The sequence below is a fragment of the Acomys minous genome, assembly GCF_964271855.1.
Source record: "Acomys minous genome assembly, chromosome: 1".
In the NCBI taxonomy this organism is placed as follows: Eukaryota; Metazoa; Chordata; class Mammalia; order Rodentia; family Muridae; genus Acomys; species Acomys minous.
Window position 1 is genome coordinate 87776848 of NC_140483.1, and position 18765 is coordinate 87795612.

Below are 18765 nucleotides of genomic sequence, written 5' to 3' on the forward strand. Positions count from 1 at the left end.
CTGGCTGGCCAGGGAGCCCCAGGATCTGCTTGTCTTTGCTTCTGCTGGGGTTACATATTTGTGTGCCAGCTGCAGTCTTTTATGTGGGTGCTTAGGGATCTGAACTCTGGTCCTTATGCTTGTTCAGCAAACACTTTCCCCATAGAGGCATCTCAGTGCCTGCTGGGCTCCTTGTTGGGAGGCTGGAACCACTGGTCTTTGGACAATGACCAGCGATAATTACTGGAGAAACAACAGCCTCCGGCTGCATTTCATCTTTAACTTTACGTAGCTGTCCTAGATGTGAGTCTGTTAACTTGAGAACGAGTTTTAGTACTTTGTTATAGAAATAGAAAGCCCTGCGTGAGCTTTCTAAAATCACAGTGGTACTTGGCTTAACTTCTGTTTATTGGTAATAAAACTGCCCAAGGGAAGAAGTACTGCTCCCCTTCCTGGAATAATTACTGAGTTATTTGATCCTGAGAGTGCAGTTTATTCACTCAGCTCCCTTGCCTTTCAAGTCAAGCTAATGTTGAGTTTAGTATGGTTTTTACTTTCCATTCCTGGGAAATGGTTTCTGTCAGCTGTAAGCATATGACTCTTGCTGTTGTAGTACTGTCCAGGAGGAGAGCTGTTTGACTACATAATCTCCCAGGATCGCCTGTCGGAAGAGGAGACCCGAGTCGTCTTCCGTCAGATACTGTCTGCAGTTGCATATGTCCACAGCCAGGGCTATGCCCACAGGGACCTGAAACCAGTAAGTGGTTGTCACACTTAGATGCTTACCTGAGAGTTCAGCATGGCGTGCCTCTTCTTCCCAGGAGCCCAGTGTTCTGTGTAGAGATCCTTCACTCAGTTCTGCTCCTTAGGTTTTTGTTATAGTCAGAGTCTGTCCATTCACTTTCCTTTCTCAGCATCCTCACAACCTGTGACATTATAAATGCCCTTGCTCAAGATTTTTTTGTTTTTGTTTTTGTCTTTTGTTTTTTTTGAGACAGGGTCTCTCTGTGTTAGCCTTGGCTGTCCTGGACTCGCATTGCAGACCAGGCTGGCCTCAAACTCACAGTGATCTGCCTGCCTCTGCCTCCCGAGTGCTGGGATTAAAAGTCATGCACCACCATGCCCGGCCTTGGTCAAGATTTTCACCCTGGGAAAATTGAGCCATTCAGTATTTTCCATTCAGTGTTCTGTTTTCTCTGAGACAATGCCTACTTACATAGCCCAGGCTGGCCTGGGGCTCACAGTATAGCCTAGGCTGCCCCAGCTTGAGATACCCCTGTCTTAGCCACCCAAAATGCTAAGACCTTTAATTTCAAACCATTACTCCCCAGAAGGGAGCAGTTGAGTAGAATTGACAGGTTTTACTTTTAAAGGACTGGAGAAAGATGGGACCGTTCCTTTAGTCTTTAGGCTGTAATGTGTGTGACAGTGAGTATATACTTAAGTATAATTTTATAAAACAGTCAGGAACCTAGAACCAGGCTGTGGCATTGTTATCCCTTTTTCTTTTTCTTTTTTTCAAAACAGGGTTTCTCTGTGTAGCTTTGGCTGTCATGGACTCACTTTGTACACCAGGCTGGCCTCGAACTCACAGCAATCCATCTACTCTGCCTCCTGAATGCTGTGATTAAAAGCCACCACTGCCCGATCCATTTTTCATTTTTATGCCATACTCAGTATGAGGTCTGTTTAATTTGGTTGTTGTTGTTTTTTTTCGAGACAGAGCTTCTCTGTGTAGCCCTGGCTGTCCTGGAACTCGCTTTGTAGACCAGGCTGGCCTCAAACTCACAGAGATCTGCCTGCTTGTGCCTCCCAAGTGCTGGAATTAAAGAGGTGTGCCACCACTGCCCTGGCTCTGTTTAAACTTGCCTTTTGGTATTCATTTGTAGGTGGCCCTCAGAGCACTACAGTGGAATGGTTTTTCCTCCTCCTTTTTTTTTTTCTTTACCTTATTCTTTGAAAGGCTCTCTTCCTGACCCTAGAGCTTGCTAGACTGTGTAGACGGTGAGCCAGCCTCAGGGATGCTCCGTCTTCCTTCCCTTCTTAGGGATGTGTTGTCATGCCTGGCTTTTTACATGGGGCTAGGGGCTGAACTTAGCTTCCTCACATGGGAGAGTAAGCACTTCATCCACTGAGTCATCTCCTCAGACCTCTCACTTTTTCTTTCTTTTTGTAGTTCTGGGGAATAAACCGAGGGCCCCAGGATGCTTGGACAGTGCTCTCCCTCTGAGCTACATCATAGTCCCGAGACTTTTTTTTCTCGTTTTCCTTGCCTTTTTTTCTTTCTTTTTTTCTTTTTGGATTTTTAGAGACAGGGTTTTTCTGTACAGTCTTGGTTGTCCAGGAACTCACTCTGTAGACCAGGCTGGCCTTGAACTCACAGCAATTAGCCTGCCTCTTCCTCCTGAATGCTAGGACTAAAGGCATGTGCCACCACTGCCCAGCTTTTGTTTGTGTGTGTGTGTGTGTGTGTGTGTGTGTGTCTGGGTGTGTGTCTGGGTGTGTGTCTGGGTGTTGGAGAGACAGGGTCTCTAGCCCTAGCTGGCCTAGAACTCACTACATAGAACAGGCTGGGTTCAAACAGGTCCACTTTCTTCTGCCTCCTGAGTACTAGAGGCTTTTTTTTTTCTTTGTCTTTTCATTAGATTTTATTGATGTTTTAACTTTTACCAGATCTCAGCTTCAAATAGAAGCAAGTCTATGCTGGGTGTGTGTGCACACACCTTTAGTCTCAGCCCTTATGGAGAGGAAGACTGATAACCATGAGTTCGAGTCCAGCCTGGTCTACAAAGTGAGTCCAGGACAGCCAGGGATATACAGAGAAACCCTGTCTCAAAAAATCCCAAAAGAAAAAGAAAAGAGAGAAAGAAAAAAAGACAAGGAAAACGAGAAAGAAAGAAAAAGAAACAACTCTAAGTCAATTTTAGAAATGGTTAGAGGTGGGATGCGATAAAAAGAAATGTGAATACAGTTATCAAAATATCTTTGTTTTCCCAGGAAAATTTATTATTTGATGAATATCATAAACTAAAGCTGATTGACTTTGGTCTCTGTGCAAAACCTAAGGTAAGTGTGGAAGTAAAAACACATTCATGTCAGCTGAGCATGGTGGTGCATGCCCTTCATCAGTACAGGCACACAGATATTTGTGAGTTCGAGGCCAACCTGGTCTACAGAGGGAGTCCAGGACAGCCAAGGCTACACCGAGAAACCCTGTCTCAATAAGCCACCACCACCACTACCAAAGCGTTTATGTCTAATAGTGTTCCTGTGGTGTGTTATTTTGAACTGACTTTCACTTAGTCTTGTTTGGTTATACCCATTTTGAAGAATGTTAATCCTTAGCATTAATAGTTTGCTAGATAATTCTGAGATGGAGCCAAGATTGTGAGCCACCACTGTAGGTCTAGGATTTGTGCTCGCAGGGATACATGTGCCAGGTACCATGAAGCCACTATTATAAGACCACTAAGTCATGTGTTCGCAGTTTGAGTGTGTTACCACTAGATGATGCCTTTGTTCATTTGTGTAGAAGTTAAGAATTTAGTGTTTATCTCACTTTTGTTACCTAAATGGTTATATAGCTAAGAACTAGGTATACTCTGAGGTGATTCCCTTTTTATGTGAAGAGAGGAAACGGGTGGCCATGGGCTTCTACGTTTATAGTGCTCAGGGTCCCCTTGATTGGCAGTCCAGAGGTAAGTCTGGTGTCCTACAGCATAACTTCTCTTTGAGGTGACTTTGAACTTATCAGCTGTGCTGTCTGCAGCAGGTCTCCTGTGTGGCTGCTTGTTGGAGGCTTCCTTCTGGCTTCCCTAATGATAGCACTCTGCTGCTAAAATGATCTGTCTACACTCATTAAGAATGTTCAAATCGCAGACTTGTCTCAGCTCTTTGTAGTCCCATGATTATTTCCTGCCCCCTCAGAACTAGCAAGGTGCAAAGGGAAGCAGATTTTGCCTCTTCAGTTTTGAGTGTCTGGTTCTTTCTGATTCTTCTCCCACTGCTGTCTATCCTGAGGTTACCAGTGGAGGCTTGTGTCTGGGAAGCAGATGAGTCAGAAGTCAGGTTACATTTTTTTTTTACAGACATATAAAAGCATATAAAGATCATCCTTTGACAGAGAAGTTAAGTTCACTATAGGAGGTGGTGTGAATACTTATGGAAGACTCCATTAGCTTTTATTTGTTTTTTTGTTTTTGTTTTTTAAGGAGCTGGAACAGATTCAACTCACATAGATACCTTTTAAGAAAATGGGGTGGTCTGGGAAAGACGGCCTTAGCTTTTGGGGCTCCCACTGTGCCACCACCTCCTGGCTCATTTGTAAACAAAATGTTAAGGTTCCTAGGTCCTTTGCCTCCTGTAGGGCTTAGCACAGGAGGGCAGCAGTAGTCCCACTTTTTAAGGCCTATGTTTGTGTGGGAGAGCAGAGGAAGTTGACAGGTGACCAGTTAAGGTGTGGTTTGTCTTCCCACAGTCTGGACAATAGGTTAGCAGTGCATTCTCCTCCATCCCAGCTGCTTCTTCCTGTGAACAAGAAGGATGTTAAAGACAGGGACTTGAATTCCTGTGGGTGTTCTTTGAATACTTGGGGGTGGGAAATCCTGGGTGCTTGGGTGGATGTGGGGTTGATGACTGTGCAAATGAGTTTGTAGGGAAGTATAGACTCTATTTGACTGAGCTGAGGAGAAAAAGATCTTGCTCATGTGTGGTGCTGGGAATCTAGAGACTCACAATTGACATGTGCACGTGCGCATATACGCAAAGAGCATTTGCAGGACTCTCCTATTATTTGGGATAATATTTCATCTAGCCTCTCAAAGGGGAAAGTTTATCGAGGTTTATTGTTAATGTTTCGTTTTGTTTTTTGAGACAGGGTCTCATAGCTCAGACTGGTCTCAAGTTTTCTATGTAGCTTGACCTATGAGTCTGACCTCCAGTCCTCTTCTACTGCGCAGAGCTGGGATCACAGATGTGCAGCACTGTGTCTAACTTGAGATGTACTATTCCTATAACTAATACGTGTCTCACTTTACGTCACGGTAGGGCAACAAGGACGACCATCTACAGACGTGCTGTGGGAGTCTTGCTTATGCAGCCCCCGAGCTCATACAAGGCAGATCCTATCTTGGATCAGAGGTAATTGTAACTGCTAGCTTGATATGTTTCTGTCCTCCTCAGTATGGTTGCTTTTTGTACTAAGAGGCTGTATTTGAACTGGTTAGGTCACCAAGGCTATGGTAGAACACTCAGTTTGCAAAGATGTTTATTAATTAACAGAAAAACCTGTTGTTCATGCGCAGCTGACACCCAAGGCCAGCGACCCTGTCGGGTGGCCATACTCAGAGGGCCTGGCGTTGTGTCCTTTGTTTCTTAAGTTAGTCAGCCCTCTTACTTTCTGCAGTTCAGGTGTTGCTGATGCTAGTGTCATAAAGAAATAACATGGGTCGTCACAAGCTCAGGCGCTGCTGGCCTGAAAGTCTCCTGTCTTTCATACACTCTGGCACATGGTCACCTTTGGGAGGGAAATAGCACAGGTGGCAGGTGGTCGCAGCTTTCCTTACCTGTAGAATCCACTTTTCACCTAGAACATCTTTGGGGATAAGTGCTATGTGGGAGAAACTCTGGAAAATGCCATCTTATTTAATTTGGAACAGGAGAAGATGGGAATCTGTATTTTTAGTGACTTCACTTTAATTTAAAATTTAAAGTATATTTAAAATAGAATTAAAAATTTGGTATGTTTTTATTTGTATTTGTGATTATTTATATTTTTCCCTATTAGCTTTATTCTTTCTCTGAACATACATATTCATGCATATTCTTTTTTTAATGAGTGTGAAATCATATCCCTTTATAACTAAATATTTGTGTGTGTGTGTGTGTGTGTGTGTGTGTGTGTGTGTGTGTATTACACATTTTGTGTTTTGGTTTTTTTTTCTTTTGGAGACAGGATTTTTCTGTGTAATAGCCCTGGCTGTCCTGGATCTTTCTTTGTAGACTAGGCTGGCCTTGATTGAACTCACAGAGATCTGCCAGCCTCTGCCTCCTGAGTGCTGGGATTAAAGGTGTGCACCACCATGTCTGGCGTTTGTGTATTTTTTATATACATACATATATATATGTATAATATATATATTGTCTCTATTTTTTCTTTTCTTTTCTTTTTTTGAGGTTAAGATTTCTCTGTGTAACTTTGGCTGTCCTGAACTTGATTTGTAGACCATGCTAGCCTTGAACTCACAAAGATCCATCTGCCTCTGCCTCCCTGAGTGCTGGGATTACAGGCACATGCCACCACACCTGGTTTTATATTGTCTCTTTTTAGAAAACTTACTATATCTTTATCTTGTGTGTATATTGGGGCCAGCGCATACCACACTGTACATGTGGAGTCAGAGGATAACTCTTGGGAGTTAGCTCTTTCCTCCACCATTCAGGTGCCAGGCATCGAACTCAGGTCGCTAGGCTTGGTAGCAAGCGCCTTTGAAGCGCTGTTACCTGTTGAGGCATTTTGCCATCCCTGTTTTTGTTTGTATATTTATTTTAATGAGCCAAAATTTTAATTTGTTCATTTTTTGCGTTTGAAGTGCTCTTCTAGGATCTCTTAGCCTGAGATTCTTTGCCATAGTCTGTACTGATTACATAGCTTTACTGGGTGGGGGTGCATAGGTGGGGCGACCTCCTTGTTACCTGCACAGACGCTTAGCTCTTTATCTTCTTGTTGCTGTCAACTTTAGGTTGATTTGGTGCTCAGTACAAAGAGCCTTCATCATCCTGACAAACACAGGAGCATCACAATTGGAGCATGCAATTCCATGGCTGCATGTGCTAGGTTTTCATGGATGAGCATGGCCTTAAGCGCCTCTTGTAAAGCTGCAATCGCACCATCAGCAGCAGTTCTTTCTTTGGCCATGGTGGTGGAGTTAGGGTGAAACTGAATCTTGAGCGCACTTGGCAGCAGCAGGGAAAATGTTGGAAGAATAGTTTATTGAGTATTCTGCAGGAAGGCAGCCGGTTGTAACTGGAGTGTTTTCTGTAGCTTATATATGTACAGCTTCTGAAAGCCAGGAAGGACCTTTTCTTTTCATGGTATCCTGGGGATTGAATGTAGGGCCTTGTATATGTTAACACTTTGCCACTGAGTAAACCCCTACACCTCTAGTTTTATTGTTGTTGTTTTCTTTGTAATTTTGAGACAGTGTCTTGCTGACTTTTCAGTTGGAAAGCTGAATTGTCCAATCTGAGGTCGACCTGAGGAGGACTCTGTGTGTGTGTGTGTGTGTGTGTGTGTGTGTGTGTGTGTGTGTGTGTGTGTGCTTGCGCTCCTGTGTATGCGTGTATGCATGTGTGTGGGAGGGTGTCTGGAGGTGACGTCAGGCTGCTGGTTTGTACACTGTTGAGGCAGAGTCTCTTACTGAACCCTGGAGTTCTTCAGTTTCAGCTGTTTGGGTACAACTTGGCAAAGGAAGTTTGTCTCTCCCTTGTGGACTAGGTTTGGAAGTCACAGCGCCTGGCTTTTCTGTAGTTCTAGGATCTAAACTCCCATCTGTAGACCTGTCGGGAATGGTCTTTAGTCACAGAGCCGAACCCATGTGTATCCTATGTTGATCTGGAGCTTAGTATGTAGCTTAGGCTGGCCTGGAATTTTGGGTGTTCCTGCCTCATTTTCCCCAGGGCTGGAACTGCAGATTAAAGCTGTTATGCTACAAACCCTATAAATCATGTTCCTTGTACTGATGGTAGTCTTTATACTTTTTTTGCATTGGTTACTGTATTTCTTTTGCTTTCTTTACGTGCGCACGTGTGTATGCGCGCATGTAGATGAAGGCCCCAGAGGTCAGTTTATAGGAATTGGTTTTCTTTCCCTGAGGGTCCTGAGGATTGAAGTTATGGTGTTAGCCTTGACAATAAGCTCCTTTACCTGCTGGTTCATCTTGCTACCCTCTTGAGCTCTTTTTAATCTGAAAATTTTAGGAGTTCTTCATTTTCCTTAACCTTTTGTTTTGTTTATATTGTTTTTCAAGACAGGGTTTCTCTGTGCAGCCTGACTGTCCTGGAACTCACAGATCCTCCTCCCTTTGCCTCCTAAGTGCTGGGATTAAAGGCGTGTGTTACACCAACCCCAACCCCATCCCCGCCCAGACAGGGTATCATAGTGTAGCTCTAGTTGGCCTGAAACTCATGATGTAAATCAGGCTGGATTCACAGAGATACCTGCCTTCTGAGTGCTGGGATTAAAGGTATGCACCATAATGCTATATAGCCAAGGATGACCTTGAACTTCTGATTTTGTCCTTCTGGGTGTTGGAATGAGAGACATGTGCCACACATTCGGTTTTTGTGGTGTTGGGGATCAAGTCCAGGGCTTCATACATGCAGGGCACGTGTTTTACCAACTGAACTACATCCCTTAGTGTGTGTGTGTGTGTGTGTGTGTGTGTGTGTGTGTGTGTGTGTGTGTGTGTGTTAGATTTGGGAAAATGCACATAACATAAAATCTACCATGCAACTGACTTACAGTTCAGTTAGGCATGGTCATGATGTGCAGTGAACCCTACAGCTCTCTTTACCTTGTAGCACTAGAACCCAGTGCTCGTTGCACAATACCTCCCCATTTCTGCAATCCCTCTGGCTTTCGTCCCATTCTCCATGTCTCTGAATTTGGTTATTCTATGTTCGATATAATTTTTATAATTGTTGGTGACTATCTTAATTTCACTCAACATAATGCTTATCTGTGTTATAGTATGTGTAGGATTACAGGCTTGCTATAAACAAACAAAAATACCCAAAAAACTGTGCACTTTGCACAGCAGAGTATTCCTGAACTTAGAGCTCACATTTTCTTGGCTAGGCTAGAAGCCAGCAGTCCATAATAATCCTTCTGTCTCAGCTCTCCTTGGAGCTGGACCTTATAGGCACGTGCAGGATGCCCATGGGCTCTGGGGTTCTAACTCTGGTCATTGCAATGGTGCAGGGGACACTCCAAACTACATAGCCATCTCTCTATCCCTCTTATGTGATCATAAGTGGTACCCTGTCCATGTGAGTTTGACTGTCTGCTCTTGTAAGGTAATGTCTTAAGAAATGTACCAAGGAATCCTAGGGCATGCTTGAAAGGTGTCGAACTCAGGCCTGTATCCGTGCAGATTTTAGTTTGGGTGTTTAAGTTTTAAAGTAAGCAGTTGAGATAATTCTGGTGTTTAGCCTGCCTAGGACATATTCCATGGTGGGATCCCTGAGGTTTTCACAGATTTCTCATGGAAGTGCATCGGCATTTTCCCCCAGTTATTTTTTTCTTACTTGTCACCTGATGTGTTTATTTGTTTATTTTGTTTATTTATTTATTTATTTCTGAGACAAGGTTTCTTTGTGTAGCCTTGGGTGTCTTGGACTTACTTTGTAGACCAGGCTGGCTTTGAACTCACAGCGATCCACCTGCTTCTGCCTCTGCCTCCCAAGCGCTGGGATTAAAGGTGTGCGCCATGACGCCCAGCTGTTTATTTACATTTACTTTGGTAATTAATTAGTGTGTTCTCTTATCTAAGTTGAAACAGTGAAATGAGATGCTTGATGGGTAAACTGGAGAGTCTAGATTCTTTCCAGTAGGCTGTGGTAGATTTTTGTGGAAACATTGCTATACTTTTTTCATCGTTTAGTTTAATTTCAGACATAATCTGTTCTGACCTCTCATGGTGTTGGGCAAGGCTGTGCTCACTTTCTGTATTACCTAAACTTAATAAATTAAATCTTTGACATTTCTCAGTCATAAACATTTAATTCCTGATCTCCTACATGGAGCACAAACCACCCATTGACTCGAAAGGCAGGCTTTTCATTTCAGGCATTGTCACAGAGTCCCTGCTGCTCTTTGATGTAATTCAGTAGACAGGACTCTGCTTCCTGAGTGCTGGGATTAAAGCTGTGCCCCACCACACCCAGCTGGGAATTGTTTTCTGTTCAGTGTTAGGATGTAGCTGGAGGAGTATACTGAATTGAAAATCAGGAGGTCTTCTACCGCGTCAGTGTCTTTGGACAAGTCTTTCTTTCTGTGCCTCATGTTCCTTGTCAGTAGAATGAGCAAGTTGAATTACCGGTTTCTTAGTTCTTTTCCAGCTTTGTGAAGATTCTGTGATTCTCTCTAAGTGTGCTGCCTTTTTGAAATGCATTTTTCCCTCCAAGGCAGATGTTTGGAGCATGGGCGTCCTCCTGTATGTGCTTATGTGTGGATTTCTCCCATTTGATGATGACAATGTCATGGTTTTGTACAGGAAGATCATGGTGAGTATTGTGGATACAGAATTTCAGAATCAAAGCTGCTTGTGCTGCTTATTTTATGCTTTCATGTGTAAAAGTACCGAAACGTGGGGCTGGAGAGTTGGTGCAGAAGTTAAGAGCACTGACTGCTTTTTCAGAGGTCCTGAGTTCAATTCCCAGCAACAATATGGTGGCTCACGACCATCTGTAATGAGACCTGGTGCTCTCTTCTGGTGTGCAGGCAGAACACTGTATATGTAATAAATAAGTAAAAAAAAAAAAAAAGAAAGAAAAGAAAGTACCAAAAGGAGGGCGCTGGAGAGATGGCTCAGAAGTTAAGAAGACTGACTGCTCTTCCAAAGGTTCTGAGTTCAGTCAACCACATGGTGGCTCACAACCATCCATAATGTGATCTGATGCCCTCTTCTGGACCTCTTGTGAGGGCCAAGATTGTCAAAAATAGGACCAAAGTTTTCATCTGGCATCAGTCAGACTATAATGGTAAAATTAAGCACTGGCAGAAACCAAGCAGAGCTGGCAACAAGGTATAGACAAGGTTCAAGGTCTGCACTTACTGTCCAGCTCTTTTCCAGATGTTCCTGGCTGCTGGCTTGAGGGAGCTGGAATTATATATATATATTCATTTCCCCAACCCCTGACCCAGAGACAGGATTTCTCTGTGTTAGCCTTGGCTGTTCTGGACTCACTTTGTAGACCAGGCTGGCCTTGAATTCATAAAGATCTGCCTGCCTCTGCCTCCTCAAGTGCCAAGATATTAGGTATGCACCACCAACCCTGGCTACTGTGAGATACTTAGTTTTCCTCCAGGAACCCCGAAGCCACTAAAAAGAGCAGCTCAGTGGGCCATTAACACTACCTGTCCTGGTGCCAGGCTTCACAGTGAAACAAGTAGCTCATGTGCACACTTTATTTGGACTTAATAAGAGCTGATAGCAGGAAAAATACACTGAACACTACAGGATCACCTGGGTGTTTGCATATCCAGTTTTTGTTTATATCCAATCCAAGCAGCCAAGGTTGTTCTTAGTCTGTGAAGCCAGTGATGCCGAGGCACGTTAGGTCCATGATGTTCTTGACGGCTGACTTGACCATGAGGTGTGCTGTGGTTTTGCTTGTCTAGACCTTAAACTACTCTAGCGTTTGCTTTCCTTTGCTATTAGTGCAAATTCACACTTACGGCAGATGTGGCATTAATACTGTTACTTATTAATATTGCTTAATCAGCATATCTATTTGTGTGTACTAGTGGCTCTTGAGTAAATCTTTTGGGGGCTGGAACTTACCTCAAAGTAATATGAAAGTGTTCTGCCCTAATAGTTAAATCCAAGGTCTTATTTTTGGCAAATTGAGCACCTTTGCAGTGGCATACATGTGGCAGAAAATGCCTAATTCTTGTTTGGTAGAGATTTGGCCTTCCTAATTAATATTACTTACTAATACTGTGTATTCTTTGTTTCTCCTACTCTGAATTTCATTTTTCAGTTTTTCATGTATTTATTTGCAAGTTGGAAATTGATTCAAATTAGGATTTTATGCATTATTGTGGAATTTAATTTCACACATTATAGATTTTGAAATTTATTGTAATCTTGGCTCAGAACTATTGTTCCGAGTCACAGTGTAATACAGTCTGCTGGTTGAATCTAATTAAGGTGTCGTATCACTTGCATACAATATGTATCTGCCTAGAATGTTCTAAAAATTCTCACTTGGGAATAGTACAACCCTCACTTCTTGGCTTGATAGAAAAACTCAGTAGTACTTGGCACACTGTATAACTTATTTAAGAGGCAGACTTCATTTATCTTTTGCATTTGTTCGCTATTTTAACTAAAATGCTGAAATGTAATTTTCAGCATGATTACTTGAGATTGTCTATTAATCTTATTAAAATCACCTGCTCATTTGCTGTCACTCACTGTATTTGAAGACAAGCATGACCATACTTCAGTTCTGGTACACAAATATTAGAGTAGTCTGTGTAATTTATAAGTCGAAGTTGGATAACCTGAAGGTAAAATTGCTTATCAATTGTTACTTTCAAATTTAAAGGGAATGAATAAGTTGTCTCTTTATGAGATTGTAGGTTTATAGTTTTTATAGAGTTGACTATGGTGCTGTCATTGTGTGTTGGAGAGACTGCTTGCCTACCTTTCTTTTTTTTTTTTTCCCTTCCCCTAGGTCAATGACCGAGGGGAGACCTTCTCTCCAACTATATGGTTATAGGCTATCAAGTCTTTCTTAGCACCACGTACAAAGTGAGCAATTTCGAGGCTGCTAGAATTCCCAGGATTATTCTTAGTCATAGCTCTTTCTTCTCCTCCTACTTGGCTTTCACTCGCTGTTGCTCTTGTTCTCCTTTGCAAGGTAATCATCCTTTAAATAAAGAAGTAGGGTTAAGGAGCACAGCCCTGGCTGGCACAGGGCCTTCTGTGGAGATGCCCCTCCTCAATGGCACTGTTCCCTGAGGTCTTTTCTCTTTGGTATTCGGATGTATATCCTACCATTTAAATCACCCCTTTGTGTATTTGGAGGCTTCCTTGGGCCATAACAGCGCAGCAGAAGCACAGCACAGCACAGTGCAGCACAGCACAGCACAGTGCAGCACAGCACAGCAGAAGCGCTGCATCTCTCTCTCTGGTCCTTTTCTAGTCTTTAAAAAATTTTTGTTTTCAACCTTGGCTCTGTTGTTACTTGGGACTAGCTCATCCTTTGCTGTAGGTGGTCGAGGGCCGAGCCCTGGGGTATGCAGTAGTATTATGGCCTGTTGATCAAAGGCCGGGAGTGTCCCCTCTCCTGCACTCCAGAAAGGACAAGCCTCTCCTGAAAAGTTTTTCGTGCTGGGTGTAGCGGCATATGTAATGTGGAGTATTCCTGCTTTTAGCCAAGAGTTTTCTTGTGTGTGTGTTTGTTTTTGCTTTGGATGTTAGTTTAAGGGCATAACATTTCTTTTCCTTTGGTAGTTATAAGCTGTAGTGGAGTATCAGAAAAGCTGGAAGCACACTTTCCCCTGGGCTGGTGAGGCTGGTGGGAGAGTGGCTGCTGAGGGAAGGGAAACCCTTACTGAAGCTGTAGGGGTTGCCTAGAGCTGCTGTAGCAAAGACTGAGGGCGGTGGCTTAACACAGTTGCCCGTCACTCTCAGAGTTGGGTGGGCACCAGCCAACACCTGCAGGAGTCTGACCAGAGGATGACATGGCAGAGGAGCCGGTTCTGATCAGATTCATGAAGGCTGCAGCCACATGATAAGCAGACAGGCAGGCCCACCTCTTCTCTCTATGGGGCCTTGTAAGCAAGCTGAAGCTTATGAGGGGCATGCAGATGGCAGTTGCTGAGAGCAAGAACAAATCCAGCTCCGAGTGTCAGGTTACCGCAGCACCCAGCTATGAGAAGAGCCAGTTGGAGCGCATACTGCAGACCTGGCAACAGCATCTAAATCCCTCCTGCCTTAGTAAGCATGGGCCAGGCAGCACCGAGCCTCCACATTGGGGTTCCGCTGATACGGGTAAAAACGCCCTTAGGGAGAGATAAATTAGGGGCTTCGTCATCGTAGTCCAGAAACAGACCGGCTCAGCTTGTGACTCAGGCAAGCATTAGGACCCCTAGCAAGTGTGAGTGTGAGTGGACTCTCTGTGTCACCCTGAAGGCTGTAGAGAAAGGGAGTGAAAACCTCTAACAGGACAGCCACCTGCCATTTAGATGGCCCACCAGCATTCTTGGCCCGTTTTCTTTTAGAATATATACTTTCTGTTTTTGAGTATATGCTTTTGTATTAATTCCTTCCTTTAGTCAAAACGTATTATTTGAGCACATTACACACACCAGGGCCAGACACTATTCTAGGTAAACAGAATGGCAAAATCCTTGTATTAAGGAGCTTGCATTTGAATGTAGCAAGGCACAAAATATAATTTTATATCATTAAATACTTTAATATAAGTTTAATTTATAATATAAGATTTTAAAATTTTAATTATTTTTAAAAATAAAAATTTAACTTATACAAATTTAATGTAAATTTTTTTGTTTTGTTGTTTTTTTGAGATAGGACTTCTTTGTGTAGCCTTGACTGTCCTGGACCCACTTTGTAGACCAGGCTGGTCTCGAACTCACAGTGTTTAGCCTGCCTCTGCCTCCCGAGTGCTGGGATTAAAGGTGTGCCCCATCACACCTGGCATTTAAAAAAAATTTATTTTTTCCAAGACAGAGTTTCTTTGTAGTCCTGGCTGTTCTGGAAGTCACTCTGTAGACCAAGTTAGCCTTGAACTCAGAGAGATCCGCCTGCCTCTGCCTCCTAAGTGATGGGATTAAAGGGGTGTGCCACTGTGGCCCAGTTGTGAAATTTTATATTATAAAAATAAACAATTATAAGTTTATAGGAATGACTGGGGTGGGTGCTGTGGTAAGCATGGGCAGAGCAGTCTTCACTGGCATTTAGGTGGAGATATGAGGAAGACGGACGCACGCACCCAGCACAAACATGACAGCCAGAGGGAACTGTGAGTGCGGAGGCTCTAGGCAGGCCGCTTTCACAAGTGACTGCAGTTTGGTGAGGGAGAGTGGGACATTAGATGGGTCTGTAGGTAGCAAGAACGGGGATGGACAAGAGGAACCAGACCACCCTGAACCAGCTGGCGTGGAGTAGTGAGGTGCCATGACTTACCTCACTGTTGAAAAAGAATGTAAGAGGTAGTGAGTAATCAAGAGCCTCTAGGGGACAGTGGTACAGTCTGGGTGACTTCTTGCAGTGTGCCACAGGGCTCGTGTGGCACGCTGGGGCTGCTGGGGAGATGCTGACCACAGCCAGGATGCTGAGCAGTTAGGTGTGGGTGTGAGAGAACAGTAGTTAGGCTGAGTTGGCAGTGCTTCCACCGCTCACCCACTGGGGCGGCTCGTGAGAACAGGCCAGTGGTGGCAGCCAGTGATGGGCAGACCTTTTGGTGTGGTTAACTGTAGTATTCTTTCATTTAAGCAGGAAAGGCTTTTCCTTGATGGCTCTTAATATTTGTTGTTGTTGTTCTGTTTTTGTTTTTATTTTTTTCAAGACAGGTTTTCTCTGTGTAACCTTGGCTGTCCTGGACTCCCTTTGTAGACCAGGCTGGCCTTGAACTCACAGCAATCCTCCTGCCTCTGCCTCTTGAGTGCTGGGATTAAAAGCGTGTGCCACAATGCCCAGCCTCTTAATCTTGTTACTGTTTTGCAGTTCAGAAATGTCACATTTATTTTGTCGTGATAGTCTGACAGGTTTTTTTTTTTTCCACAGTAGTGTCTGGATAAATTCTAAAAACAATCTCTCCTGCATTCTTCCTCCCTCCTTCCCTCTCAAAGACATTTATTTATTTAATGTGCACCACTGTTTTGCCTGTATGTGTGTCTGTGTGAGGGTGTTGGATCCCCTGGAACTGGAGTTACAGACAGTTTTGAGCTGCCAAGTGGCAGATTCAATCCTAAGAGGCTGTGAATTGAACCCGGGTCCCCTGAAAGTGCAGCCAGAGTTCCCAACTGCTAAATGATCTCTCCAGCCTGTACTTACTTGAAGTACTCCTAGGATTTTGTTTTTGCATTTAATTTGGGTAAAGTTAATTTTCATGCATGTTATGAATTACACATTCAACTTATTTATGTTTTTTCAAATAATTATCTTGTTATTCTAGTATCATTAAGAAATTTGGAGGTGGGTAGTGGTGGCGCATGCCTTTAGTCCCAGCACTTGGGAGGCAGAGGCAGGTGATAACTGTGAGTTCGAGGCCAGCCTGGTCTACAAAGCAAGTCCAGGACAGCAAAGGCTACACAGAGAAACCCTATCTTGAAACCCACCCCCCCCCCCAAAAAAAAGAAAAGAAAAGAAAGAAAAGAAAAAGAAATTTGGGCTGGGCATGGTAGTGCATGCCTTTACTCCCAGCACTTGGGAGGCCGAGGCAGGCGGATCACTGTGAGTTAAAGGCCAGCCTGGTCTACAAAGCGAGTCTAGGACAGCTAAGGCTATGCAGAGAAACCCTGTCTCAAAAAACCGAACCAAAAAAGCAAAAAGAAAAAGAAAAAAAAAAAAAGAAATTTGATCTCTGCTACAGAAATTATTGTATCATTTCCAGAGAATTGTGAAAGAGGGTGTTTGTGGCAGGTTCTACCAAAAGGTACCTGACACCTGAATTAAGGTTTAACAACCTCCTGGCTTCAGTTGATGAGGTGGTGACCACAGTGTCTCAGCTAACCAGGTTGCCAGCATTTCTCTCCTCAGTGACTTCCATTAATGCTTTTAGATGGCTGGAGAGATGGCTCGTGGGTGAAAGCACTTGCACACAAGCCTGATGACCTGAGGTCAGTCCCCAGAACCGTTGTAGAGAGGAGGGCACCAACTCCGTAGAGTTGTTTTCTGACCTCCTCACCCTCTCTGGCACACATGCACATATTCACATAATAATAATGTTTTATTAGATAGAAAGGTGTGGTGGTGCACACCTTTAATCCCAGCACTTGGGAGGCAGAGGCAGGTGAATCGCTGTGAGTTCAAGGCCAGCCTGGTCTACAAAAAAGTGAGTCCAGGACAGCCAAGGCTACACAGAGAAACTTTGTCTCAAAAAACAAAACAGAAATTAACTTCTGTCAGTTTTAGTGATTGAGCGCTCTGCTCTATGCATCATGTGTGATAAGACCTGTTTTATAGGGTGAGAAGGCTTTACACTTGCTAGGCAAGCGCTCTGCCGCTGAGCTCATTCCCTATCTACACAAGGGGGCGTGGCTTGAGACAGGTTTTCTCTGTGTAGCCTTAGCTGTCCTGGACTTACTTTGTAGACTGTGCTGGCCTCTTGAACTCACAGTGATCCACCTGTCTCAGCCTCCCGAGTGCTGGGAGTAGGCCACCACACCTGGCTCTGTGACTGTTTTTAGCCACATGTCCTGCTATCAAATATATTTTGCTTTTGCTTCACTGTGCCAGCTGATAATTCACAGCCCCTGAGAACTGCCGGTTTGTTTTGGCAATAGAAAATGAGTGTATTTTGGTGTTCATATAATCATAGTATGGATTCTTAAGCCTGTGGTATATATATCTTTCGCTGTTATAGTCTCAGAACTGTAGTCCTTTTCTCATATGTAGCTAATTTAGAGGTGATGATAGTACTTAATTCACTGGATTTTGTTCTTTTCAGCAAGAACTGGGAATTGTTCTTTTTGACTGTGTTGACTGAATCTTGTTGATTAGAAAAAGTTAGAGAAGCAAACTCTAGCATCTCATACCTTAGGGTATCAGCAGGGTGGCTTCGACTTAAGTCTTCTCAATGCTGTCTATGCTTTTTTGTAGAAAGGGAAATATGAAGTTCCTAAGTGGCTCTCTCCCAGTAGCATTCTGCTTCTCCAACAGATGCTTCAGGTAAAGTTGGTTATATATTTTTAAGTAATAGAGCCCATTGTGATCATTTTGATTTAACTTGTTTGTTTGTTTTCTGAGACAGGGTTTCTCTGGATAGCCCTGGCTGTCCTGGAACTCATTTTGTAGACCAGGTTGGCTCAGAACTCACAGAGATTCTCCTGCCTCTGCCTCCTAAGTGCTGGGATTAAAGGCTTGCACCACCACCACCCAACTTGATTTACCTTTTTAATGTATGTATAGGACTGTTGCGTTTATAGTTATCCGTGAGCTTAACGAGGATGTCATCCATCATGTATCTTGCAAATATCCTCTCTGAGGTCCTCTGTAAATTATGCTGTAGATATACTTGCTTTAGACCTCGCCTGGCTCTGGTGATGTGCCTTTTCCCTCTGTGTATCTGTGGATCTCTCTAATAATCATTCTGTTTCTCTAGCTCTTGCTCTCCTTCTGTCCATTTTCATGTTTCTGTGCTTGCGCATTAGGCATATAGGAGCTACTGAACAAATGCTTGGATGAACTGAGTGTAGTCTATGGGCCCTATGATCTACCTGTGCCAGAATTGCCAGGTGGGCTTGTTAAAACACCGCATACTGAGCCCCATCCCATTTGTCTGTTCTAACAGATCTGGGCCAGGACCAAAGAGCTCCTGAGTGGTGCTGATGGTTTTGGGGCCAGTCTGAGGATGACTCTTTGGGATAAAGGTGAAAGGCAGAGTGCTAAAGTCTAGGTATTCACCCTATTAATCTGTCAGCAGGCTTCCCTCTTTACCTGTAAAATGAAAGGGGCATGTCTGAGCCTACTTCACTGCTCTGTGGTGTATTTAAGATACAATGAGTTGGAAATACTTGGAAAATGAGTATCTTATTAGTGAATTATTTTATTTATTATGTTTCCTGAATATCTCCAGCTTTCCATCAATTAGCCATCTTTACCTTTAATTTAAAATGTACCTCAGGCTCACCCACTTTGATTAAGTAGAACCAGACCACCAAATCTCCATAGTGAGATTGAAAAATGCCTCAGCCTTTCTTCTAGACCCCCAAACTTAATCTTTGTTGATTAATTTTTCTCTCCTCACATTTGAACATCACAAATGGAAATGAAAGGTGTGCTTTTCAGCTTGTTCTATGTGATTGTG

The 18765-nt window shown here is 43.5% G+C and overlaps 1 protein-coding gene across 2 annotated transcripts in view; it reads left to right on the forward strand.

Annotated features, from left to right (window-relative positions):
* The window catches only part of MELK (maternal embryonic leucine zipper kinase), a 57344-nt gene that overhangs the window by 8648 nt on the left and 29931 nt on the right, over positions 1-18765 (forward strand). The window contains exons 5-9 of one of the 2 annotated variants that reach the window (XM_084795403.1): positions 593-736; positions 2977-3045; positions 5026-5118; positions 10165-10263; positions 17559-17627. In XM_084795403.1, coding sequence (XP_084651529.1) covers positions 593-736; positions 2977-3045; positions 5026-5118; positions 10165-10263; positions 17559-17627 — 474 coding nt within the window. The remainder of the gene's footprint in view (positions 1-592; positions 737-2976; positions 3046-5025; positions 5119-10164; positions 10264-17558; positions 17628-18765) is intronic. The other variant, XM_084795404.1, reaches the window with a different exon arrangement.